General features: G+C 42.6%; 1 protein-coding gene and 1 long non-coding RNA gene across 3 annotated transcripts in view; one reads left to right on the top strand and one right to left on the bottom strand.

Annotated features, from left to right (window-relative positions):
• LOC310762035 overlaps positions 1-7,499 on the top strand; it is a 9,293-nt gene extending 1,794 nt beyond the window's left edge. Inside the window, exons 2-3 of the long non-coding RNA XR_014547816.1 lie at positions 42-7,230; positions 7,433-7,499. This is a non-coding gene — a long non-coding RNA (uncharacterized lncRNA). The remainder of the gene's footprint in view (positions 1-41; positions 7,231-7,432) is intronic.
• Positions 2,823-27,806, bottom strand: GRPR (gastrin releasing peptide receptor). Of its 2 annotated transcripts, XR_014547770.1 has the most exons (4): positions 26,434-27,806; positions 11,336-11,687; positions 3,940-8,177; positions 2,823-3,907 (listed from the first exon to the last, which is right to left on the bottom strand). XR_014547770.1 is itself a non-coding variant. In XM_083612410.1 (3 exons), the coding sequence occupies exons 1-3, from the start codon at positions 26,850-26,852 to the stop codon at positions 7,791-7,793; spliced, it is 1,158 nt and encodes a 385-aa protein (XP_083468536.1). In that variant the 5' UTR covers positions 26,853-27,806; the 3' UTR covers positions 2,823-7,790. The 2 variants fall into 2 exon arrangements, 1 of the variants encoding a protein (XP_083468536.1); XM_083612410.1 differs by having other exon boundaries at positions 2,823-8,177.

Raw genomic sequence — 27,806 nt, 5'->3', positions numbered from 1 at the left:
TGGGTGGAACTACCCACCTTTCAGAAGGGGTCCACGGATAGGTGGCCACGTTTTGATCTGGCACACCAAAGAAAAGTGGAGCCCCATCCATGTAGGAACAGCTGTACTGTAAAGTAAATCCTAATGCTTGTGATGGAATTTTCCATGATCTACCTGCTTCTACCTGCATGTCCAGTCTCAGAGAAAAGCTTTTGGGGACTATATATTTACATCCTGGTACTTTAGGTGCAGGGTGCTGCAAGACACCACTTGATCCCTAGTTCTGTTAACAGCTATATTGCAGTAGTCATCAGCAGATTTGGGGCACATAGTTATCACTATGCTGATGGTGTGGAGCTCTATTTCTCTGTTAAATCTGGTTCAGAAGATGCTGTGCCTGAATGCAGTGAGGGTCCATAAATGGAAAATGAACTTTGCTACGAGAGAGGCACTGTGGGTGAGTGGCTCCCAAGTCCAGGTACTAGGGATTTTGTTCTACAGTTATTTTGGGGTTGCATTCCTCCTGAAGGAGCAGGTCCACCATAGGGGTGCTGTTGAGCCATCTTTGTCCATGGAGACCCAGCTGCCAATTTTCCCCTCCCCATCTTCATTTGAAAGAAACGTCCAAGGAACGTTTGCCCAGTCTGAGAAAAACAGAGAAACCAATGCACCTCACTTGAATACTCCAGACCAATTTGCAGCCCCCTGAAGCGGCAGGCAGTAAAACAAAGGAGAAAAATCTGCCCAGAGATTTCTCACACAGCTCCAGAATTTTTAGATTGCAAATGCCATGGATGTTGTAGTCTGGGTGGGGGGGCGGGGGGGCGGCTCTGGGTTGCAGAAAGCTGTCATGTGCCATGGGAAAATCCAGTAGGAATCTGATATTTCGTTATCTTGTTTCATTTCAATAATAAATGTGTAGGAGAGATAATTTTTGTTGGATGGAAGCTGGGATGCAGAAACCAGGAAAAGTGATAAAAGATTCTTATTTCTCTTGGTGGAAACTTACTGGTTAAGATTCACGTCTTTTATTTATTTAGCTATTCCACTTCTAAAGTGTTCCATTGCAAAGACCAGGTAAGAAGAACATCACAATCAGTTCACATTTCCCTCAGGAACATTGCTTGGTGCTGTTGCCTTTTAGGTCTCGAGTTACATCTGCTTTATTCTATCTGTAATAGTTGTTTTATTGCTCTTCTCTGTCTGTGTCTCCCCTAATCTGAATTTTATGGGTTTATTTGTTTGCTAGCATATGGGAAAGAAAAACATTTGATTGGATTGTTGCTGCATTTTTCTCTTGCCCGTTCTCCAAGGAACATGCGGTGCCACACATAGTTTTCTGGGCTGCATACCCACATGCCATTTTATTCCCCCAACAACCTTGTCAAATAGGCTAGGCTGCAGTGTGATTGACCCCAGGCCACTCCATCAGCTTTCTAGCTAAGTGTGACCCATGACCATCCAGAGGGCAGAATTTCTGCTTTTGATTTCTGACAGCAGAAAACTTCCTTTTAAAATGGAAACTGCACACACACCTTGCTGGATGAAGCTGCTGTAAACCTTCTTCTCATCTGCAAGGTACCTTCACAGTTTCCCCCTCTTATTTATGGCAAAATGTTTTGGTCCAACTCATTTCTTCGACAAGTAGTGATCCAATGCTTATGTGAGAGAAGCAGAAAACTTGAACAATGATCTCTTTGGAGACTTGTTCCCATGTACGTTTTATCCACTCCCCTGCAGGTAGAGGAGGGATTTTATTTATTTTTAAAAAATTATACCCTGCTTTTCACCATCTGGATCACAAAGTGGCTTACAAAATAAAAACATACGGTATATAAGATTTAAAACAGAAAGACCGGAGGATTGAAACACCAGAAGATTAAAATACCAGAGCAGCATTCATGGTGCAAAGACTTCATGGAACAAAACAGTATTATTATTTTTTAGGAAGTTCAAACTGTCCTAATTTCCAAGGTCCTGTTTTTCAAGGTCAAGCCCAGAACTCAGGTGGAGTATTGAGGAATCAAGCTAAGTAGTGGTTCAGAGACCAGTTGCAAGAGGAAGGTGCCAAAAGGCAGAGACTGTGCGACCAATTAGCAGGCCGAAAACCAGAGTCTGGGAACAAGGGTGCTCAAAGACAGGGCCTTCAGTACCCTGGACAGGTCCTAAGGAAGAGACACCTTGTTCCAAAAGTGTTGGTTGCAGAATGAGTTCTTAGATGGCCCCTCAGTCACACTGCCTCTCCCAGCTCTACTTCATTGCTGGTAAATAAAGAACCCTCTGACCTGAAGGTTGGCACTGTGTTGCCTCTCTGCTAACTCTAATAAGACATGCTGCCTGCAGTCAAGCACAGTGGCATGTGAGGCTCATAGCGGAATGTATGCTGGCTTCTTGGTGGGGTGCAGCTCAGAGACTGCAGTCACTGGGGAGTCCTGGTTCAGAAGTTCCCTGGTTGTTGGACGCAGACTCAGTGGAGTCAGGGTCCAGATCTAGCAGTTCTTTCATCCAGCCATCTTTGTGGAGGCCCAAGTGCCAATTTTTCTTTACCATAACTTTGAGAAATAGGCCAAAATAATTATCTTCATGCTGTAGTTGGACAGCTGAGGCTAAAAGATAGTGGCTAGTTTTAAGGTAGTTAAATATGTTCTTAGCAGAGGTGATAAACCCCAAACATTTTTGGTCAACCTGCTAGCTGCTACCTACCAGTTAACCCCTCTCCTTGCTTTGAGCAAATGTCAGATTCCGAAATTGTAGAATTGACAGGATAAACCATGAACTTATCATAACCATAACCCAATAATATTAGAACATTGCAATTCTATTAGTGGCATTAGCCAGACACATTGTTGTAGAATAAATGTGTTGAGCTTTTAATATCTAACACCGCATATTATTACTACATAGTACATATCTCAATATACAAAAAAAGCATTGTGTGTTTCACTTTGCAGTTGTTCCTTATTCTTAAACATGCCTAAAGCTCTATATGACACAGTTTGACATCCATGAATACATCACCTGAACATTTAAGAAACATTGGGAAAGTGCTGTGCTTTACCCCACCCCCCAATATGGCAAAATGCACACTGTTGTAAACATAGTTAAACTTACATTTATTTAATGGTATCACTTTTCACATTTAGATTGTATACAACATACGGCTTATTTCAGAAGGGGGCCACACAACCCCAGTAAACACAACTCTCCTCACATTTTTTTCACAACATGAATTAATACTGTACTGAAAATACTTAGAGATTCTTGACCATTCTAATCAAGGCCTGCCTTCACCACCACCCCTCTGCTGCTGTTGTTGAAAATATAAAAATCCTTCGCTTTGCTCATTTAATAGATGTGCAGCATAATCCAAGCATGTCTTATATAAAATGGAGGGGATTCCTCCCCCAGCCTTCATGAATCCCCCTGCAATGAAGAGCCCTCTTAATTCTCCTTGAGTTTACATTTACTTTTACATATCTGTTTACATTGGGCGGGGGGACAAGATTTAGATGCTGTTTGTGTTTTCATCTGGACTCTGAGATTTAGGGTTTGCCATCCTCTTTTATGCAAAACATAACCCATATGGCTTAATTAGGCCTATTAAGGAGATTCAAGGCTTTCGGACTCTTGTGTGTAAACTAGGGTGGGAAGAAGGAGAGGCACACATGGGAGGAGAAAAAGGTAGTTTCCAGGGCTTTGGGAGTCATTTTGACTAAGAGCAGCAGGAGTGGAATTCAGGGAAGGGCAGGGCAGGCCCAGACTATTTAGTTATTTTAAAGGGTGGGAGCTATTATTATATTGGAGTCTCAAATCCATATGGAGGGATGATCATACTTAAAATAAATTTGTGAATGTTTAAAATGGTAACTGTTGTTGCTAGACTATAGTAGAACAGTGAGTCAGGAACTCTGTTTCCCATCAGGCTGTCCTGCTTGGAACTCTTCCCCTTTCCCAGCAAACCTGCCTGGATGGAAGAAGGCTATGTCTCTCTCGGGGAAGTCTGTTGCTCTCTTCTTGGTCTCTCCAGTTAAATCTTTAAAAGTCTGAACTGTGGGAAGTTTGAAGGTAGACTTGCTACTTTTTGTAAAGGCTAAATTGTGGTTGAATGGAAGCCCAATCAGCCCGTTGGGGGTAGCTACTCTACTTAACTGGCAATATAGGCACTGCTTAATGATCACATCAGACATAGGACAGGACTTGCCCATAGGGATTCTGGGTTTCTCTATAGGCAGACAGTATCCCATGTTTTACCAAAAAATTTGTGTCTTATCAGGATGTTCTCCTGCAGAAGGGTCCAAGAGAAGCTTTGTTTGTTTGTTTTTAAAAAAGTAAAAGTAAATAATCTTCCCAGTTCCCAGTTCACTAGCTGCCACCGGTTGGCAGGGGATATTCAGGCCAATTCTCCAGTGAAACATAGTTCAGGACAAAGTAGGTGCCAAGAATTCAGTGCAAGCTGCTGTTATTGATATTATTCTGATCTGGGCATTGAGATGTGGTGCACAATGCCAAATGCTGAAAGACCTGCAAAATGGAAACATAAAGAATGTCAACGAGCTGTTGCAAAATACTAAGCTGACAAGTAAGTTTGCCAAGCAGTCTTTACTGCCTGCTCTTGTGGTCACTATTGGCTCGATTGCCAATCCCATACAGGAATTGGAGTTACACTGCCAGGAAAAGGATATGACAAAACCTGAAAGCAGAATGGGGGAAAACCAACAATCATCGAAAAGGGATTGAGTTAGCTTGTAAAAAAAGCTTTCCAGAATTAGAATCTCCTGCACAGCTAAGAATAGGAAGACGTGTCAGCGTGTCACCTGTAAAATGTGTTGAGAATGTATAGAGGAAGCAAAGAAGTACTTTACGAATTAGCACTGTGTTGACTTCACTGGGATCTGACAGAAATGGTCATTTTAAAAGAATTGTGAATCACCTCAATTTGGAAGCACATCAGCAGGCAATAGAGCTGCACTGGGAGAAAAGCAGTGATAAACATCCATGGTGGAAAATACGGAAGACACAACATGCAGAAAATATCAAATTCACAGTCACTTTGGCATGTGGGGAGCCTATTTCTGCATATCTGGTCCTTGATCACTATTGCTACCAACCGCTTAGAGTGCCTTATGAATGATGAAAGACCTGATCGTGAAACTACCAGCATTTAATCACTGTAGAGATCTTGTTTATTACAGAGAAGTGTTGGCAAGTATCAATGCCACAGAACTAAAATGAAAATTTGATGAATGTTTGGCATTCAGTATTCCCATTGATGTCAGCAAACAGAAGACAACAAATGTATTAGTTGTAGAACTGCAATGACAAACGGAAATTGGAGAAATCTTTTCCTACTGATGCATCTGCCAGAGCAGAATAGGGCTAAAGGTTTGCTTGAAGCCCTGAAATAATGTAGTTTCTGGTGAACTACATGAAAGAAGCCCGGAAATAATGTAGTTCTGATGTCAAGAAACGGATGGAAATGACTGGAGAATCAGCAAACACAATGAAGAACTCTGGTCTTGGGAAACATTTAAGAGATCAGCACATTAGAGAAAGTTTGACTTTTTGGTGCTGTGCTCACTGATCAGACCTTGCTGCATCATCACCACTGTTCCAGAGCTGAAGATCTGGAAGGCTAGACTATTAGCTTGGAACACCTACTTCCACACATCAAAGAATAAAACAAATCTACTGGGTTCTGTCTTTCTCGCATCAAAACAATTTTTGCAAAATCACTATGTATGGTTTATACAGCACCATGACCACCTCATTAATAATAGTGTTGCTCAACCAGACTAGTTGCCAAAAGGTCTGGGTAGATCTTAAGAAGACTGAAGATAGAAAAGAAAAATCAGAAGCCCACGGTCTACTGAAAACATGGAATGCTTAAGCAAATTTGGCTAACAAAACGGGAATAGCTTAGATGTGCACCAGGTTCTACAATATTATCTGTAATGTGATAAGAGCATCTTTCCTGGCATACTTACTTGTAGAGATTCAGCAATCAGAAAGCTACAGTTAACAAAGGAAGGTCCTTTCCCTGGAGATGTGAATCCAAATCCAAATTTAACTTCGCCGGTCATGGTGAAAGTGAAAGAATTGAAGATTTGTTAACAGTCAAAATGCATGTGCAATTTGTTTGGAAAGTGTGCAAGCAGCTGAACAATTTTTTTAGCAGAGCATCTTCATAAAGAACAGGACCCTAAGCTGTCTGCTATCCAAGGTCTGCTATAAACATAGTTACTCACACAGCTTGTGAAGACAGGATTGATATTGTATGCTAGAATCTTTCTTGCATAGAAGAAGGAAGGGAACCATGGGAAGTAATTTCTAAAGTGCCCTCATATCCCACATTGGAGTGATTTAGGATGTTCAGTGTCTCTGTATCTTCGCTAGCTGTTTCCTATAAATTATAGCATGGTGCAATAATGTCTGGCAGCAATTGCAATTCTCTCACCACACAGTGCAAACTAAAAATAATTGTGTCCCTGCATAATGACACACAAACACAGGTAGTTAATGCATGGCCAAACCCAGCTCTGAATGGGCTTGGTACAGCCTGTTGTGATCCCCAACCGGCTGTTGTCCACTTTTTTTCAATCAAAGTCAGGAGACAATGTCAGCCTGCTCAGGAGATTTATGCTGAATGGATTATAAAAAAAAAAAAGAGTTCTGGACATTTTAGTTTCGTTTTAAATGCCAAGTTTCTTTAAATTACAACAATTTACTATTAGAATATATGTTCCAAGACGTTTGCCTATTTAAATCAATGTGTGTTTAATTATTTCAAGTGAAGATGAAAAATGCACTGTTGCATGATTTTTAAGTGCCCTTTTGCGTTCATTCCCCTGCCCTCTGCCACAGTGAAAATTCCTTTTAAAAAATCCCTGGATGACATCACTTTGGGTTAAATAGGTTTTACTCTAAACTAAGCATGCTTAGAAATGCTGCCTTACTTTAATGCAAAAAGCAAAACCATAAAGGTGTTTTCTTAAGCATGAGTGAAGGTGGGCAGGTAAGATAGAACCAGGGAGTCCCTTACATCATTTTGTTATTTCGTTTTTGTTGCAGGCTTGCTCATTTAAAATGATGTAAGTAAGAAGTTAGCATCCTACCAGCCAAAATGGGGGGAAAGCCTTCAGGCCAATCTCTGAAAATGGTCATGCTCTCTCTGCATATGTGCTAACCTGTTGCGCAAGTGCAAATGTACTACACTGATCTGACTCGGCTACTAGGACTGTCCCATCTATGCAGGTATTTCACAGAAAGGGGATGAGAATGCCTTATCAGTGGGTGTTATGGGTCCAGAGGAGTGGAGTGTGGGACAGTGAAGATGGAGAGCTGGCTCTACTCTGAACCCTGTGGCTGTTTCCGTACAGTCTGAAGGACAAAACGGGGGACTGGCTCATTCTAGCAATAAATAACGATAATGATAATAACCCTGACTTTCTTCCAGAACCTGCATGTACCAAAAAAGTTTCCTCCCTCCGCAGTCTTCTGTACAAGGCTAACAAAGGAACAGGCTGATAATCTGATGAGGACTTGGATGCCTTCAACATTCATCTCTGAACAGTAGAAACCGAAAGAAACCCACATATTATAATGCAAGACCCTAAAAATGACAGTGCAGGTGTGGGCAGCCCTTCTGCTCTGCATTAAACCTTGCTCGCATGCTGTCAGTTTGTTCTCTGGTCACTGTCCGCCTCTCTGTGCAATTATGTACATTTGTTACTTACAGGAGCAAACAAACAAAACAAAACAAGCAGCAATGGCTACACAGATCTTGTGACCGTTTTCAGTCTCTGTGGTGCAGCCTATACATTCTCCTCGTGGCAGGGGTGGTTGCCATTGATGAAGCTGAACACGACCATCGATTGGTTGGAGCTCTTGAGGGACGCCATCCGCATGGTGCTTCTGCTCTGGGACTTCATGAGCTTGCGGGCTTTGCAACATGAAAGCTGGTGGTTAAATTGTTTCCTGAAACTTTTGCTGAGCAGGTAGAGTGCAAAGGGGTTAATGCAAGAGTTGGCAAATGCCAGGATCCGAGCACAGAGAGAAGTGATAAAGTGCAGAATGGATGTGTCCACCTCGGAATAATGGTACGATCGATATAAGTAGATGATGTGATTGGGCAGCCAACAGAAAGCGAAGATGCAGACGAAAACCAGCACTGTCTTGGCTAGGCGTTTTCGCGATTCCATCTGAAAAGAACAACATGGTCAACAACATTCAATAGAAGATGTGGAAACTATTTCAGTTTAACAGAGGACAGGGTAATTTTGTTCTGCACTGAGTTTAGCAATCTCTGAAATATAGTCATGCTTCTCCTACCCCTTCTAAAACTCCATTTTATTTTGAAATAAATCCATTTGAAATATTAATAAAAATAATAAAAATAATTTATTATTTGTACCCCGCCCATCTGGCTGGGTTTCCCCAGCCACTCTGGGCTGCTTTCAACAGAGCATTAAAAACAGAATAAAACTTCAAACATTAAAAACGTCCCTAAATAGGGCTGCCTTCAGATGTCTTCTAAAAGTCAGATAGTTGTTTATTTCTTTGACATCTGATGGGAGGGCGTTCCACAGAGCGGGCACCACAATTTGTTTACAGTCCAGTCCTATCCATGTTTGCTTGACCCCGAGTTGAACGGGACTTACTTCCATGTAAGAATGCAAAGGATTGCAGCCCCATGGGCCTAGTTAAATGCATTATGACACCTTGCATACATACAGTGAAGTACAGCAGTAAAGATTTGCCATTATGGAACACCATACTTCATACCAAGAGCAAAGGAACATATTGCCCTATGGTTCTATCCATGTTTGTCCCATCATTGGTAACTTGATCTTTGTACAAATGTAAGGAGAGGGGAGCCTTGCTGCAGGGAGCAGAACTCCCATGTCATGGTTATGTGGGGAAAGTATCCTGTGGACAAGAAATGCATAAACATACTTTTCAGTGGTGTTTCCAGTTCAGTTAAATACAGAAAATGGGCACATCTAAGTCCTACCAAGACATCACAGCTTCCCATGCTCCCCAAAGCCACAAAAACTGAAGTATGCAAAGAGAACAAAGTGGAGATGTGAGGGAAAATCCTGTTCTTTGTTTTTGACAGTGCCAAAAATGAGAATCTTGGAAAGCAGAGTAAATGGCAATGCTGCCCCCACAATTCCTGCTCTTTGCTAGTGAGTTGGGGCAGCAGAACAAAGGATGTGCAGGAGCTGAAGTAGTCAATATGTGTGGACAAGGGAGGTACTTGGATCCTAATGTCCCTTCAAAACTGGGGCAGACACTCTTTTATATTCTGGTCCCAAGCCACAGATAGATACATGCAGAATACTGCTGCCTATGCCTCATTGCCAGCAGATGGACAGCACTATCAACGTTGACAGTGTTCCAGTTCAGAGCATAATTCCACCTCTAGATGACCCCTAACCGGACAGCCATTTGGTTCCTCTTTACATGGCCTGGTTATAAATATTTTCAGATCTGGCCTGGGCATTTGCCTGGGCATCAGCCAGACCTTCTCAGTCTTGCTAGCCACCCAGAGTGGCTGCGGCAACCCAGTCTTATGGGTGGGGTATTATTATTAGTAGTAGTAGTAGTATTACCTGACACCTTACCTCCCTGAACATCTTCTACCACCCTAACCTCCTTTCCCGTTCTTTTGCCTGCCCATCTATACCCTTGTTCCAGCCCCACACAAGATGCTTTTCTCAGCTCAGACCCAGCCTGCAATTATTTCTGCTTCTGGCCACACACTCCTGTGGATTTATTCAGTAGTGGCATGTGGCATAGGCTGGAGTCACTCTCACAGCACCAGCACTGCAGCTTCTTACCTAGATGGGACTGAGGCTGGGTGGGTGTGAGGTTGCACTAGTAGGACCACCAGATTGGTGTTGTGGCCACAGAACTCTGAGCTCACTGCTGCCATTGCCCAACTCAGCCTCATCTGGGTAAGCAATGGTAAAACCAATTTCAGGAGGGCAGCTCCATCCCAGCACTTGTACCAACGCCGGATCTAGCCCAGCAGTTTCATTCAATCCCAGCAATTCTATTCAGTGGGCCAGGATTTTCATTTCAACTTTCTGTATCTCGACACTGACAGCCATGGAGAAATCTAGAGAGCAGTGACTATATCTCACAAAATAATCAGTCAACAAGCTTAGCCTCTCAGAAAAGCAGCTATTCCACCTTGAAAGAGGGAGTCCAGCAACAGTACCGCCATTGTCATCTATCACTGTCACTTCAGATCTTTTATTCCTCTCAGTTGCATAGACTGAAAGGTATGGAGTTGACAACAGGTGATTGACACAGGCCTGCTGAGAAACATTTTTTTTTCAAAGATCAAACTAACAATTAAGTTCTGTGATAGACTTTTCTGTGAAGGCAAATCATATATACTTTATGGAGTGGAATCTTAACTTAATACTTGTTGCTCCTGCCACCTGCATGGACATTATGAAGGCAGAAGGTAATGCAATAAACAAGCAATACTTGTTTCTGAAAGAGACAAAAGGCACTGTCTGTCTGAAACTCAAAGGGGAAACCACTGTTTTACAGACTTAATCTTGGCTCCTGTTTCCCTTAGCTGGTGAGAAATATTGCTTCTCCTTTTTACTCTCCATATATTCAATGGTTATTGTCAGAGGTGCAGAAGGAAGAATAGAATCAAGCATGAGCAAGAAATACAAGAAGAATGCTTCGTATAATTTAGAAAACATAAAGAGCATTAGCTGTTTTTGGAAAACACCCATAAGTTATTCAGTGTGATGCTTTTATTTCACCCCAATTTTTTCTAGTTAATGCACAATTTAAAATGCAATCCTATGCATGTTTACTCAGAGGTAAGGGCCAACTGTAGTCAATGGGGCTCACTCCCCAGTGAGTATATAGCAGGGGTGGGGATCCTGTGACCCTTCCAATGTTTGATGTTTGCAAAGGGCACTAGGATTTGTTATCCATATCCTTCTTGGAGGCATGAGCCAATCAGGTGGACTGGATGGACATAAAGGTGCTGGTTATTGAGTCCTTCCCCAGAAATGTTATGTACCTAATCCTCACATCACTTTTCCACATGAATGTATTTATGGAATTGCTTTATAGAAACAGTCTTTGAACTCCAAATACTTAAAGTCATTAGAGCTGTAAAAAAAAACAAACCAAGGACAAACGGGAAGGAACTGAGATTCCCACTCATGAAATATACACAAAAGACAAGCTGCAATGTACCGCAATTTATCCATACCTCTTTGCTCAATGGATCCCTTGAAACACCTTTCTCTTTATTTATAATGAAATGTCATTCCCAGTTTGGCTTTGGGTAGTAATTATTTGCAAACAAAATAAGACATACCTGTTTTCTGACATGGACATTTCCTTCCACCGGTAGGTTGTAAGCACTCCGTATCAGGTTTTTGGCAATGAAATAATAGTATACTGAAATAACAGACAGGGGAATTATGTAAAAGATGAGAAAGGAAGCCATGGATTGAATTTTTGGATGCAGCTCATTGGTCAGTGGGTAGGGTGTACAACTGATGAATGTTTTGTTAGTGCCTTTGTCATAGAAAGGTCGCAAGTCTGAAAACACAGCTTCAGGAATGGCAAGCAGCATAGATAAAATCCAGATCATGATAGCTTTCAAACAAATCTTCATCAGGGCGTGGGAAGCTTGAAGGTCCATTGGTCTCACTATAGCTCTATACCTAAGGACAAGAGAAATAATTATGTTACCAACCATAAGGATGAACCTACTGGCTCAAACATACCTTATTCACATGAGAAAATATGTTTGGTCATAAAAACTGGGTTATACTCTTCCCTTCCCCCCATTCCCAGTAATAATAAGAATTTTATTATTTATACCCCACCCATCTAGCTGGGTTTCCCCAGCCACTCTGGGCAGCTTCCAACACACATAGAAACAGTGGATCTGAATCTGTGATGGTGAGGATTACCAAAGACTTGCCTGACATGGCTGATGGCTATTTTGAAAAACGTTAAACTCTTTTAGGAAAAATAGTTCAGCCTGCAAAATGATTGCCCATGACATTGATTCCTTTTCATTAATGTGGGCATTAATATGTATATAAATAGCATTCATAAGGGACTCCTTTTGATGAGAACAGAAAGGAGGACAGCACATAACATTCAGATTGACAGGAGCTGAAAGTGCCAGTCCATCTTGTGTTTGGTTTGGCTACATTTCCTCGAGGGATTTCTCCCTGTGCCCAGTGTTGCTGATTCTGTACCTCTTTGTACAAATCTACCATAATTGGACAAAAGTCCCTCCTCTGCTGTCTTGCACTTTGCATCAGGGAGAAAAGCCTCCTTCGGTGCAGTGGAAGTTTCCTTCCTGATGCAAAGAGCAGCTTCAGGTGGGAGTGTAATTTTAATCTAGACCACAGTGGGATGGGGTGTTAAACTTCCCTTCCTTACCTCCTTACCTCACCCCTGTACAGCTGCTACTGACATTTTTTTTAAAAAAGGAAGGAACATGCATTTTAATTGCATTCAAACAATGAAAATCATATCTAATTTAGCCCTTGTAATTGTGGTGTCTTTTTTTTTCTTTTTTTGCCTTAGTTCGCTTTCCCAAAGTTAATGACTGTATCATTCAAGAAGGCCAGAACTCCTGCTGAGAAAAGTCAAAATCCCCATACCTTCATGTTGAATTAATATCCAATGTTTTCTGGAGGAGATGCTTCAGTGTTTGATACCACTTATGATGCACAAGATTTCACTGGGGGAATGGAAATCTGACTGATCTAGTTATTCAGGTGGAAGGGACAAGCATTATTGACATAAGAGGAAAATATCTCAAGAGTTATCACATGGAAGATGGAGCAAGCTTGTTTTCTCCTGCTCTGGAGGGTAGGACTCGGACCAATGGATTCAAGTTACAAGAAAGTAGGTTTCAGAAAGAACTTTCTGACGGTAAGAGCTGTTCGACAATGCAATGGACACCGTTGGAAGGTGGTGAACTCTCCTTCCTCGGAGGTTTTTAAGCAGAGGTTGGATGGCCATCTGCCATGGATGCTTTAGTTGAAATTCCTGCATTGCAGGGGATTGGACTAGATGACCCTTGGAGTCCCTTCCAACTCTACAGTTCTATAATTCTATGTAAATTTCCCTGACTCTTTTGTATCATTGGCTGCCGCTTGCAGGCGGTAGGCAAAGAAACACACAACACAGTTATGTCACATCACAGGATATCATTCTGAGCAGAAACCTAATGTTCTCCCGCAGTCTGTAGCTTTAGCCTATGAATGAAAAACAACAGAATCTTTGAACTGATTAATCTCCACTGTGACTAGCAGACAGTGGTGGTTGGTGAGGCAGTTTGTTAGTTGGAACTGCTGGGTTTTGCTGTGGAATTGTTAAGGTAAGAAAACTTCCTTTCCCTCCAAGTGCTTGGAGGGAAGGCCTTCCTCATTCAGCAGCACTGTGAGAATGAAGTTTCTGACTATTGACCAAGCTGACTGAAGCTGATGTGTGTCCAACAACATCTGCAGAACTTCAGGATCTCCATCTCTGGACTAGGGAACCAGTTCATCAGCTGCTACCACCAGACAATTCACTCACCTTTAATGGGCAGAATGATAGCTCACATTCCATGTGCTTTTGGAATTTATTCTCTTCCCTTACAGTATTATACCCTCCCAACCCAGGATGCAGCTCAATAAGACACTGAACAAGTGGTATTTTCCAGTTGTTAATTAACGATGTATGGCTCCACAAGATGCCATTTTTAGGGACTGCTACCATAAACACCTGGATATATCCACTCAGTTCATTGGGCTCCTTTACTATTTTATGATAAAACATGGTACTTAATTCCCCACCCCTAGTGCATTCATATTTTTGTTAAAATGAACTAATTTATGTAAACAATTATCTGTGATGTCAAATTGCATGTGTGGAACAGATCTCATTTGTGTTTGCTCTGGAAGGCTGTTACTATTTGATCAAGATAAGCACATTCTTAAGAAAATTAATGTGAGTGGGAGAGTCAAGCACTCATTCAATGTCTCCCATGGGGCATAAAAGTGTTTAACTTTGGCTCGATCATACTCACTGCTGCTTAATCCAGATTTTTAATTTTAATTCAGTGGGGAGACTTCTGTTGTTTGTACACTTCCCAACTGAGCCAAAAAGGTTAAAAAGCAATTATGTTATTGCTTGATGTGTAATTACTGAATAGCTGCTTTTAAAAAATAAAATAGTTGTGCTTTCTGCCTTGCTCTCTCTCCCATTTTAGTAGATTATTTGCTATGTGTGTGCATTTCGTATGGAAGCCCAGAATTAACAAACGTGTTCATTGACCAGCAGAAAGGAATATGATGGTCTACACATAGGCACCTTCAATAGCAACATTTGGCCCAGGACTGGTCTGTTAAGTTGAAGGGACCTGTGTACCGCAGTTGTTGGTAAGGCAGGGGTGCTTACTTGACCTCCCATCACTGCTGTCCCTGTGGTGTACTGGGAGGGCAAAGAGAAAGAGCAAGGCAGCAGCGAGATTGGTGTGGTGCAAACACACCAGGAGAAACCCTGGATTGGCTCTGCCAATGTGTTTCCACCACACCAACCTCACTACCACTTCACTTGCCCTCCTGGTACTCCATGGTCAGGTAAGCAGCAGCACCCCACCCATTGCTACTGTCTGTGTACAAGATGAATAGTGGGAGCCCTAGTGGATCATCAAGTATCAATCATAAGCATCAAGTTTTTCTGCCTATTTCCATACTCCTCAGCAATGGAGCAAAGCAACTCAGCTCATCAATACTAACCACGAATTGTCTGAAAGACCACAGTGTATGGGTGGTTAGATTTTAACAACCTTTAATCAGTTCTCCTGAATTAGATAAGTTTTTGTGTGTGTGTTCAGTGCTTTTGTACTAGTCAGACAATTGGTTCAATTACTTAAAAAGTCTTTCTCCAGAACTCCAGCTGAGATGCAGGTGGACAGTATGGGAATGACCCTTATAAGAAATCTTCAGAAAGCTCTGCAATAGCTACTGTTTAGCTCAGAGGAAACATGAGCAAAAAAGGCTGCTTTGGTAATATAATCTTACCCAGTTCCTGAGTCAATTCTGTCCTGCACCTCTTTCAGTTAATAGCACATCCTAAATGCATTTTAATAGCTGCTCTTTGCTGCGGTGGTTTCAGAAATCTAGTCAGATATCTGGGAGTTAACATCAACTGAGTGAAAAGTTTGGACGTGGTCTGTTCCCAGCCAAACATACAAATAACCAAATAAAACAATAATACATCCCAGGTTTTAGTCTGATTTTGGGATAATAGAATTTTGGAGACATGCTGAATTTTTACAACGCATCTTAAAAAGATCCAGCAGTTCATCTTCAGTTAGCCACTACCTACAAGTATGATTGTTTGTCTTGGCACTGATTTTGAAACTGAGGGTGGATTTGCATGGGTGGACAGTAATATAAGCTAGTCTGAATCCACCTCCAACCACTTTCTTCCTACAAGGAAAATTATGGTTGCAATCACCTCAGGGTGAAAGCAACAGTGGTTGCCAAAATCAGCTTGTAGAGAAGAGAAAAATGCCCAGGTGAGTCACTCTGGAAGTTAATGGCTTAAGTGAGTACGTTCCTAGTTACCTGGACCAAGACAAAGAAGTTGCTATAGTAACTGATTTAGTTCACAGTGACATAAAACGTAGCTGGTCAAGAATGATGATGGGCAAATACGGAGCTGGAGAAACTTATAGTAGATAGAGAAGTGTAATTGCTGGAATCCTTGCAGAGGCTAACAAAGAACATTATGAGAAACCTGCAACCAAGCTCTGTACTTACAGATAAGCAGCCCAAACTCATCTGAAATGTTTCATGTGATGTGCTGTACAACCGTTGAAGCTACACTTCTGGTTCTGTTCCCTAGTTCCAGGTGCATGTTTTTATTATTTACCATCAGAATTTATGGCAGCTGAAATCCCTGATATAGATGCATCGAGATGGTAACTAATTGGTGGGATTTACTTGGGAAACCATATTTGGGTACTGAAGAACCCTATTTTCCCCTGGCATCCTGCTAAATAAAGCAAATTCCAACACTAGCATTCATGGGGCTTCATTTTTATATAAATAATAATAATCTAAAACTTAAGACAGATTCTTTGAGTTATGAATCTCAGAGGACTCACAACCCTTAGAATATCCCAAAGAACATTGGGAATCGTGAGAAGCTACTAGTGAATATGATATATCTTGAAACATATATCATGAAACATTCTCCCCATGGAGAAATAGAATATCTGAAGAAAAATGCAGCAAATATCAAGCCGGGAACCAGGCTGCCTCTGTCCAATGTGTGAGACCCTGCTCTCTTCCAGTGTTTCATGTGTGCAGACACACATCCCTAAAGAGACAGAGAGATGGACAGAAATATGCCACTCCACATAGTGGTACTGCCAAGAGCATGAGCCTCATTTAGCAAGGCTGCTCTTCTCTTTTAGCATATTTAGCAGAGTGATTAATCCAATCTCAGTCCCAAGCAATGTGAGCTAATAAGTGCAGCAAATGTTCTGCACGGAACCCACAAACAAGTGGCCTCTCAAAACTCACAGTCCAACATTATCAGCAATTAATATCCAGGACTCAACGTCCTGCTCTTTTTAAAAGTTCAGGCACAGGTTCCCTTGGAGATGGCTTGAGTTGGCCTCAATTAAAAAAAATATGTAATCTATTCAGTAAATCCATTAATATTATTCTTGTAGGACCTTAGCAGAAGCGGGGTGTTCATCTGCCCGTGTGCTTTTGTGTGTGTGTATGTTATTTAAAGAGAGAAAGCTTGTACTACTAGAAATTCTACAGATTGGAAGTTGCTACCATGATAAATGCTTTTTTCCAGGTTACTGTTTACCTGGAAAGGCAAGAACACAGTGGAAGACTGATGCAGGTATGCAGTTATAAACATTATGATCCAAATGTTTCCTAGAACAGGAGAATGGGCTACAAACATTTGCATTACTGGAGAGAAATGTCATCTTGAGCGATGTCGCATATAAAAATATATCCCTGTGAACGGAAAAGAACTACTTGTGACTTCGTCAAGTTCCTTATTTATTTGATCGTACAGACCCTTCTCATCCAGTACAGCCACCGCTATCAGCTGATAATACAGGATAACCTTATGGTGAGTTTGGTCCAGATTTCCTCGTGCTTTGAAAAGTACAAAAGGTTGGAAGAATGGATGCCCTCTTTCAGAATATTTTAAAAAATATTATAGTATGAGGAATTCGTGAGCAGGATTTGAGATATGAGCAACAGAAGTAATTAGGTTATAATATTGTAGTTGTAGGGAAGTGGGTGGTGCTGTGGGTTAAACCACAGAGCCTAGGACTTGCCGATCAGAAGGTCACGGTTCGAATCCCCACGACGAGGTGAGCTCCCATTGCTCGGTCCCAGCTCCTGCCAACCTAGCAGTTTGAAAGCACGTCAAAGTGCAAGTAGATAAATAGGTACCGCTCCGGCGGGAAGGTAAACGGCATTTCCGTGCACTGCTCTGGTTCACCAGAAGTGGCTTAGTCATGCTGGCCACATGACCTGGAAGCTGTACGCTGGCTCCCTCAGCCAATAAGGCGAGATGAGCGCCGCAACCCCAGAGTCGGTCACGACTGGACCTAATGGTCAGGGGTCCCTTTACCTTTACCAATTGTAGTTGTGATTTAATAGATAGAAGATAGGGTGCAGCAAAAGGAAGGGGAGAACTATTCCATGGAAAACGGGCAAGAAGTTGAGAAAAATAAGAGAAAACAATGGGACAGAGCAATGGGGAAATTTCTGGAGCAATAATGGGATATCAGCTTCACCCAAGTCTCATGCTCTACCAACTGAGCTATATGCAGTAATTTAAGCAAGTGATGTTCTTTCAGTGTTTCTAATTTGAATTCTGTGGACATCTTTGAATTCCCTTCGCCCTTCAAAAGGTCTGCTGATATAGCCATTCTGCCGATGACCATCCAATCACGAGTGCCCACAAACATGGTGCAGGATGTGGACACTGAATATCAAAAACAGTATCTTGCAGAGATGCTTGCCTGAAGCCTGCCACCAGGGATGCAAAAGAATTTTGTTTGGCCTGCATTTTTAAGCAAGCTGACTTAATTCACACCTCCTAGAGGTGATATACAGAACTAGCCTGCAGGTTTTACACTTCTCCGAATTTTGAAATGCAGCACTTGGCTCAAGGAAATGTACCCAAATGTGTAAGGCATGTGCATTTTGGGATAAAATGCTTTAGAAATGCATACATGAGGGGGGGGGAATCCACACTGAAATAGGTATTTAGTGATAAAATGCAAAATATTTATTTAAATTCATATTTAAATCTGAATTTTTGTATGGATCCCCCTATGCAAGACCGTTTTTAGTATACAAATATCAGTATAGTATAAAACAATACATAACACGTAACAAAGAAACAAAAGATAAGTGTCTATCATATTGTAGTATTGTAATATTTTGTAATAATTTTAATTTTTTCCAATGTTTAGTCCTGGGGGCTTTACACACAGGGAAGTCTGTGTGTAGAGGGTTACAAATGGATTTTTAAGAATTATATATTTAAGTGTGCAACAATGTAAAAATGAGATGGTAGCACCTTACGAAGAAACACATGCCAGGTAGAGACATCCTTAGGTGTAACTGCCACATGTCAGCTGCTCATGTTTTGTAGATCCTTATTTTCACCACTCCTCATATTTCTAGCTCTTTTTGGCCAGAAATCATTAATTTCTTTAATTATAGGGTTATTATTTCATAAGCGGCTCAGGGAGCACAATGTTCAACAATCTGATGTGTTTCCATTCACTCTGTCAGTGGGCTGCTGCAGTATGCCCTGTGCTATTTAAAGCCTTTTCAGAGGGATTATTTTCCTTAATGACTTAACTGCTAGTGATTTATTTTGATATGTCATTTTCTTACGCAGAACATAGACAGATGTGCTGAAAAGGAAATTCGGCCTATGTTCCCAGTTGGAGCTGGAGAGAATACAAAGCACAGAAAACTGCCCACTGCTGCCAGGATTGATCTAAACAAGAATCAGAGTTCATAACGAGGTACAATTATATAAAAATGAGAGCTGCAGATTCATTGAGGCATTTATGCAGGGAACTGTGTGAAACAGCATTTAGGCTTGCCTTTATCTTCCTCTGCCCTGTGATTGGTCCTTCTGTTCCCAGGAACTACCGATCAGCGAGGACCAGGGGTGCCAACTTGAATAATCGATCACAAGATCAATAGCAATGCCAATCAACTTGGTGGTGAGGGGGTTTGCTCCCTCAAATATGTTATTAGGGGTAAGGCAAAGGGACTTTGGTCCCTAGGAGTTGGCTCCTATGGTGAGGACCATATGGTCTGGTAGTTTGAAGGTAGAGTTCAGATCCTTTCTTCCATGCCGCTAACTCAGGAGGTAATCCTAACCTCCAGTGAGCTGTGGTCTGATGGCGCAACACAGCTAGTGTCAAATTCACAGCCCAGGTTTCATAGAATTGTAGAGTTGGAAGGGATACTGAGGATCATGTAACCCAGAGATGGCCAAACTTGGCCCTCCAGCTGTTTTGGGACTACAATTCCCATCATCTCTGACCACTGATCCTGTTAGCTAGGGATGATGGGAGTCGTAGTCCCAAAACAGCTCTCAGGCCAAGTTTGGCCATCACTGATTCTAACCCCACCCCCTGCAATGCAGGAAAATGCAGCTGTTCCATATGGGTATTGAACTGCAACCTTGATGTTATCAGCACCATGCTCTAACCAGCTGAGCTGTCCAGCAAAGCAAAAAGGCCCAACGGGGACTGCTGCTGTCACATAATGGCAGCAGGGTCCACACAGAATCCAGCAGATTCTGCACCACCTTACTCCCTTTTCGAGGGACTGTACTGGCTGCTGCCATCAGAACTGCTGCCAGAGACTGCTTCTACCTGGCCAATATTTGGGCATTTGGTGTGTTCTTGTGTAGTGGAGCTGTTTTGCCAGCGGTCAAGCTCTCCTGCTGATGGGGGCTAAGCAGAAGAATACACAGTGGAATCCTTCACCTATAGTAGGTATAATCTACATCACAAAGTTATTCTCAAGATCTCGCATAGACAAACTCGGCCCTCCAGATGTTTTGGGACTACAGTTCCCATCATCCCTGACCACAGGTCCTGTTAGCTAGGGATGATGTTTTGTAGTCCTAAAACATCTGGATGGTCGAGTTTAGTTATGCCTGCTCAAGATGCTCAAGAGCAGATGTAGAGAAGTGGCTAAAGAATCTGAGGTTTTGGGGTAAATGTAATAATATAATAATGTAGTAGTAGGCATGTTCTATGACAACCCCAGTCTTAAATTATGTCCTTTTGCACAGCCTCCTGAGCAAGCCAGTGTTGAAATAGCCAACACAGAAGCCCCTTATTGCTGTCCCACCACCTGCTGAAACACAGGGAGCATTGGTGAGTGATAGGACCTTCTCAGTGGTGGCACCGCATCTTTGGAAAGGCCTTTCCTCCAAGATGTCTCTGATGTTGACGTTGTTTACCTTTTGATGATGGTTAAAGACACATCTCCTTTGCTCTGGTCTTTAATATACTTCTTTAGCTATCACTTGCTGTTTATCTGTATCTTGTTCAGTTTTAGCTGTTGTTATATATTCCTTATGTAATATTGTTGTTTATGCACAAGGCATTATTAATTTGCACTTTTCTACTGTTGGGTTTTATTTTGCATTTAAAGCTTTGTTCTTCTGTATGTGTATCCTGCCTCGGGACCATTTGATGAAGAGGGGAATTATAAATCAAATTTATAATAATATTGATGCTAATGCCACCACTCATCATCATCATCTTTCTCCAGCTGGTATATTTTATGAGGAACGGGACAATGTGTTGCAATTCCATTCAGTACTTATCTGGTGCAGTGAAGCTCCAGCTCATAATCAGGATTGATAGGCACCTACAAACAACACCCGGTGCCCATATAATTGTACCTGTTTCTCATTCTTAAATATTTTTTTTCTTTCCTAGCTAGCTGCAACCGCTGCAGCCCTTTGGCTGACCTCACCAAACGCCCTTTGCTTTGGTCGTGGATAAACGTGCTGCTCCTAACAGCTCTGAGCTTGCTGCACTTGAACCATCTGCTCTCACTCAGCAGCGCTGTCTGTTTGCACTGCATGGTGGAGATGGGCAGGGGAGCTGAAGAAATGCGCACTGTAAACAGGGATGTAATGAAGTCTTCTGCTGTATTGACAGAGTGGCAAGCAACCCAGGATGTTTAAGATTCTGTGGATTCATCATATCTAGCTATATACACACACGAGGCACAGAGTACGATAGGCCCTATTCAGAAGCAATCTCCAGGAAACAACTTTCTAGGAGAGCAGTCCAGCTGCCTTTCTAATTACAGTGGTACCTCTGGTTACGTGCTTAATTCGTTCCAGAGGTCCGTTCTTAACCTGAAACTGTTCTTAACCTGAAGCACCACTTTAGCTAATGGGGCCTCCTGCTGCAGCAGCACCGCCACGGCACGATTTCTGTTCTCATCCTGAAGCAAAGTTCTTAACGCGAGGTACTATTTCTAGGTTGAACTTGAAGCGTATGTAACCTGAAGTGTATGTAACCCGAGGTACCACTGGATTGTGTATGCACACATAGGAGAGACTGAGGTTTGGTGATTTGCATTGCTTCGTTTTATAGGAGGGCATTTGCCCAAGAAGTTTTGATGGCTTTTGGTATACAGTTAATATTACTCATACCCTCCAACATTTCTCCAGTGAAATTAGGGACATCCTACCCATACCTTCCAACATTCCTCTGATGAAAATAGGGGTGCCCAGTCTAGAAGAAGAAAAACCAGAATTCACCAGGAACACCTTCCTCATTCTCTTAAAATGCCAATGGCACTCACCTGGGAAATGCCGGAACTGAGTTCAGGTGAGTGCCATGTGAAAAAAATCCTGAGGGTTGGGGCAGCCTATTCCATATCCTCCAACATGTCTCTGATGAAAATAGGGGTGTCCTAAGAAAAAGTGGGACATTCCAGGATCAAATCAGAAACCAGGATGGCTTCTGTAAATCTGGGACTGTTCCTGGAAAATAGGGACACTTGGAGGGTCTGTTACTGCATTTATATATCACCTTATTTCCATTAAGCTCAGCGCAGTGTGCATGGTTTTTTTCTCCTTTTGCTTTCACCACAGCCCTGTGAGGTGGGTTAAGCAGAGAGAGTGCACCTGGTCCAAGGTCAACCAATGAGCTTCACTGCCAAGTTCTGGTCTGATAGGCCAACAGTTTGAACCCTGCCAATGCACTGCACTGCCTTGGTGGAGAGTGGAGGGTGATGTCATGCTTTGCCTACCTGCCAAGCTGATTCCCCCAGCTGAACGTATACATGTGGGTTGTAGTTTCCCACATGTGCTGTATACATGCAACACATGCACAGACCGGCAGATTAGCAATGGAGACCTTTAAAAAAACAAACAAAACCCTGGAGAATTAATAACTATTCTTGTAATTCAGAAGCAGGAAGCAATCAAATTGGTATCAGCTTGAAAAGGCAAACTCCTAGACATTTTTACAGCTTCACAATATTGATTCTCTGCTGTGTGTCCACTACAAAACAGGTGGCTCTTGCACCTGCTGAGAGGAGAGAGAGTGACTGAGTTCACGCACCGCTGCTCCCTCCTGATCAGGTAACCACCGTTTTTCATGTTGACACAGTGCAAAGCGTTTATCTGTCAGGACTCCGGGGGGGGGGGGTCTTGTGCAAAGCTGGGTGTTCAAAGCCTGGACAATGCTCTCTGGATGGGCTCTGTACCTCTTTCAGAAATTTTAATCAGCACCATTTGGGCTCTAGATATTTGCAAAATGTGTTCCTTCCCTCTCCCCACATCCCAATAAATTTTTGGCCTCACAGCACTTGAAACACTTCAGATACTGGAAGTATCTGTTAGAATACTGAAAGGGTTATCTGTCCCGAACCTTCTAACAGTCAGCATCATTGGATGCCCATGAGTTCTAGTGTTATGAAGGAGAAAAGGCTCCTCCAAGGTAAATGCTGCACATCCTTTACTGCAACTCCCTGCCCTGCTCCCAAGCCAGGCTTAGTAAAGGTAAAGGGACCCCTGACCATTAGGTCCAGTCATGACTGACTCTGGGGCTGCGGCGCTCATCTCGCTTTACTGGCCGAGGGAGCCGGTGTACAGCTTCCAGGTCATGTGGCCAGCATGACTAAGCCGCTTCTGGCGAACCAGAGCAGCGCACGGAAACGCCGTTTACCTTCCCGCCAGAGCGGTACCTATTTATCTACTTGCACTTTTTGTGGTGCTTTTGAACTGCTAGGTTGGCAAGAGCAGGAGCTCACCCCGTCGCGGGGATTCGAACCACTGACCTTCTGATCGGCAAGCCCTGGGCTCTGTGGTTTAACCCACAGCATCACCCACGGCCCTCAAGCCAGGCTTACAACACTGGTAAATATTGCTCTTGCAGATCCTGCTGCCGCTCCTCCCATGAACTCAGCATTCCTGCTCCAGTACATCACTGGGCTATGGGTGGTTTTGATAATACCTTTAGCCATTTTTGCTTCAGCTGTCGGTTGCACATCTACTCATCTTAATTTTGCTGACTTTCCTTTAGTTCTAACGGTCTATGTGGAATATTAATGGGGAGGGGCTGTCGTTCAGTGGTAGAGCATCTGCTTTGTGCGCAAGAAGTCCCAGGTTTCACCCCCAGCATCTCTCCCAGAGGCTGGGAGAAAACCTTCTCTGAAATCCTTGCGAGCCATTGCTGGTCACTGTAGACAATACTGAGCTAGGTAGTCTGAGGCTTTTGAGGTACGAGTGTGTGTTTGTTTGTTTTTAACAATGGTGTATAAATTTTATAGGGATGCGGGTGTCGCTGTGGGTTAAACCACAGAGCCTAGGGCTTGTCGGCGGTTCGAATCCCCGCGATGGGGTGAGCTCCCGTTGCTCGGTCCCTGCTCCTGCCAACCTAGCAGTTCGAAAGCGCGTCAACTGCAAGTAGATAAATAGCTTCTGGCGGGAAGGTAAACGGCATTTCCGTGTGCTGCTCTGGTTCGCCAGAAGCGGCTTAGTCATGCTGGCCACATGACCCGGAAGCTGTACACCGGCTCCCTCGGCCAATAAAGCGAGATGAGCGCCGCAACCCCAGAGTCGGTCACGACTGGACCTAATTGTCAGGGGTCCCTTTACCTTTACTTATAAATTTTATGAAATTGAATGAATGAATGAATGAATGAATGAGCCAATGGTCTGACTCAGTTAATACAGGATTTTACAGCTCCTCTCATCTTTCCCTTTACACATTTCTTTCCTGAACTGAAAAATTGAATCTTCTTAACTTTTTTTCCCTCATATGAAGTATATGCTTTGCTCATTTGCCTCTAGGATGATCCATGCACAAAAAGTGGTTTTAGCGCATGTCCTATCCTTTTGGATAATTCTTTGCATGCAGAATAAGGTGCCTGTAAGGGGGAGGAACCCCTTTATCCATCCCTCAGGTGGGGGTGGGGGTGCATGCACCGTTGCTGACAGTTCCCTGACAACACGGATCACCCACAGGAGAGGGGAGCTTTCTTTCCACCTCTGGCCTCGGACTCCCCACCTTCTGTCAAGGCTGTGCCAGGCAACCTTGCTGAACTTTCACCAGTTACAAACAAATATCCTAAGGGAATCTCTGCCTCCTGAAATACAAAATTCACAAGTTGTTTTTGAGATGCAAGAGCCATGACAGGATGTCTACAGCTCACGTGCTAAGATTAGGCAGAGCCCAGTTTTAAAAACAATAGAAAGACAGTAGCATTATTCTGTGAGTCTTTAGGAGGGAAGTGACTTCTGATGGCAGCCCTTCAAAATATCATAGCTGAAACCCTCTCACAGCCTCCTCCCCATGCTAACTCCTGTCAATGGAGCTGCTTAACAGAGTTTGCTGGAATACAATGCTGCCTGCTGGCCATGCTGAATGGAGCTGATGGGAGCTGGGGTCCAACAGTGGGAGGGTCACAGGCTGCCCGCCCCTGTCCTACAGATTTAATACACACAGCCAGACCACTGTACCACAAGCAAAGAACAGGCAGATACCCCCCCTCCAAACAGATAACTCGGGATGAGTAATTGAGCAAACAAACCAAGTCCCTTGCAACAGTAAAAGCAGATGAGACAGCAATAGAACCATAGACTCATAGACTTGTAGAGATGGAAGGGATCCTGAGGATCATCTAGTCCAACCCCCTGCAATGCAGGAATATGCAGCTGTCCCATATGGGGATGGAACCTGCAACCTGGCCATTATCAGCACCACGCTGTAACAAACTGAGCTGTGTTCCTGTGAAGATCCTATTCTAGGGGATTCAGTAATTTATAGTGCAATCCTATGCATGCCTATTCAGAAATACAGGTAAGTCCTATTCAGGAATAATTTCAACAATTATTGTTTCATTGAACATACCTTTATTATTGTTGTGTAGCAAAGGGCTCACTTATTTGCCGGGTGTGTATGTATGCAGAATACCAGGTTGGTTGTGGCGGTGAATGAGAGGGCAATTCATTTTCTTTGCTAGGGAAATGCTCAGTGAGGTTCATAACATAGTGTTGTTTCTGTTCATTCAGTAAAACTCACCCTGTTTGTAGAAGGACCTTGCTAGCTATAGAATTGTGCAGACCTGATTGTCTGCAAAGTTCTGTCATAGACAACAGGTCTGTGTAGGAAATCTCCAGTATAGATCACACGAGAGGATTTTACAGTCTTCAGAATCAATAAAGACGTTTGGCACATAAAGTCTGCTACATTTTATTTTGCAACATACATTCTGAATGCTTGTAGAAATAGGGTTTAACAATGTACTAAAGGTTTTAGCTGTTTCCTCTATGAACAGTTTTCTCATCAGGTTCCTAAAATGTAGAGGAAAGCACTTTGCAGAAAGATAGATAACTGCAACTCTATAACTTTCCACTCAACACCTGTTAACTGTAATGGATTCTAATTCAATTTATGTGGAAGGAAATAGCCCAAATGAAATGAAATAGCTGATGAAAAAACATGGATCTACTTATGGTATGAATAATGACATCCCAGATCCCTTGACCCATATTTGTTTTTAAGAGTCAATTTTTTCCCCACTGAATTTTTTTTAAAAGCACAAAATAAAAGTAGTTTAATTAGGGCTAAGCGTATTAAGAACACTGAAGGTGAAGGGCACAGCAAGTTTCCACATTGGGAAAGGTAGCTATTTTGTCATGTCTAACTTATATAGCTTTAGGTACAGATTTTAAGCAACCCATTATTATTATTTTATTGTAAACTTTTCAGAGGGAGGAGAAAGACATAACTTCAACCATACAGTACTCCAAAACCAAATTTGATCCACAAAGAGCCTTGGGTTTTTAACACACCGTACTATATGAACCTCAAGAAGACTTTTAGGCACAGCTGCTTACCTGTCAGCAGAGAGAGCCATGAGGGTGAAGACGGACACCCCCACCGAAGTCAGCTGTATGAAAGGGATAAGTTTACATCCAACCCGACCAAACAGCCATTCAGCAGATAGGTACCTGCTGGCATCCACAGGAACACAGGTGAGCAAAAGAAGCAAATCTCCAAAAGCCAAGCTTGAGATGAACAAGTTGGGGACGTTCCTCATGGACTTCACGGTGCAGAAGATTTTGATCAGCGTAACATTGCCGACGAGTCCTATCAAGATGATGATCCCATAAATGGTCGGAATTGCATACAGGAACCGATAGTAAAACAAGTCCTCATCCAGGAGGGACAGATTTGCATGTTGAGCAGAAGAGGTGTTGCAAAGAATGAAGCCATCCAACTCCACGTCTAGCATAATGCACTCCTCAGAAGACATGGTCAAGTTTTGGCGTACCAAAAAAATGCTTGCCTGATTATTATTTTTACCCCAAAAAGAAAAGAAAAAGAAAAAAGCTTCATAAATTCTTTCAAGTCGATTTCATCCCTTAGTGGCGATTGGCAGAAATGGAATATGTGACGTGACTGATCATAGAAGGAAACACGTGCACGAGAAGAAACCCAGCCCATTCAAAACAAGGAAGCATCAGCATAGCTTCTGTTTCAAAACTTTGCTCTCTCTCCTGTTCATGAGGCCTGGGAATAAGTACTTCCCCAATTTGCAAAGACTGAGCAGTGGTCTACACAAAGCCATCCATAGTCCATTACCAACACTCCTAGTGAGATTTCAGTGTTGAAAAGAAGGGGTTGCATTTTGCAAGAACTTTTGGTAGTTGCTGCTCTTTCCAGCCCTTTCAGATCCTGCACTTGCAGGCTGCGTTTGCAGCAAAGGTGAGGAGCAGCTCCTTTAAACACTCAAATCCTAGAGGCAGGATCTCTGGAACGTCAGCTCTCTCCCTGCTTCGCACCATAGCAAGCTTCCTTCTGTGAGTACAGTAGATATATAGGAAAGTGCAGTCTTTTTCTGGGGGATGTCAGCCACCTACTGGACAATTTCATCACTGCCCAATGAAATGTGTTTTGAAATATACTCTTGAATCCCTCTAACGTATTTTTGTTGGGTTTGTTCTTATGTAGGAGGCACAAATTTAAAGTCTCACACTGTTCCTTACTACATTTGGTTTCGAGGGAGAGAGACAAAAGGCATCTGATGTCTTACCCTACAATTCAAGAGAGCTAGAATTCTGTACAGTCTCAAGATACTTGAACAATTTGCTCTGTTTCATCCAAGATTCTGTTAGAATCAATTATACAAATTGTGTCTATTTGCCCTTAGACTGTAACCTTGTTCACACGTACCTAGGAGTCATCATTACTGGACACAATGGGATGT

This window comes from Podarcis filfolensis (genome assembly GCF_964270895.1).
Source record: "Podarcis filfolensis genome assembly, chromosome: 4".
In the NCBI taxonomy this organism is placed as follows: Eukaryota; Metazoa; Chordata; class Lepidosauria; order Squamata; family Lacertidae; genus Podarcis; species Podarcis filfolensis.
The sequence above is the reverse complement of the archived record's forward strand: the minus strand, read 5'-3'. Positions and strand labels throughout refer to the sequence as shown.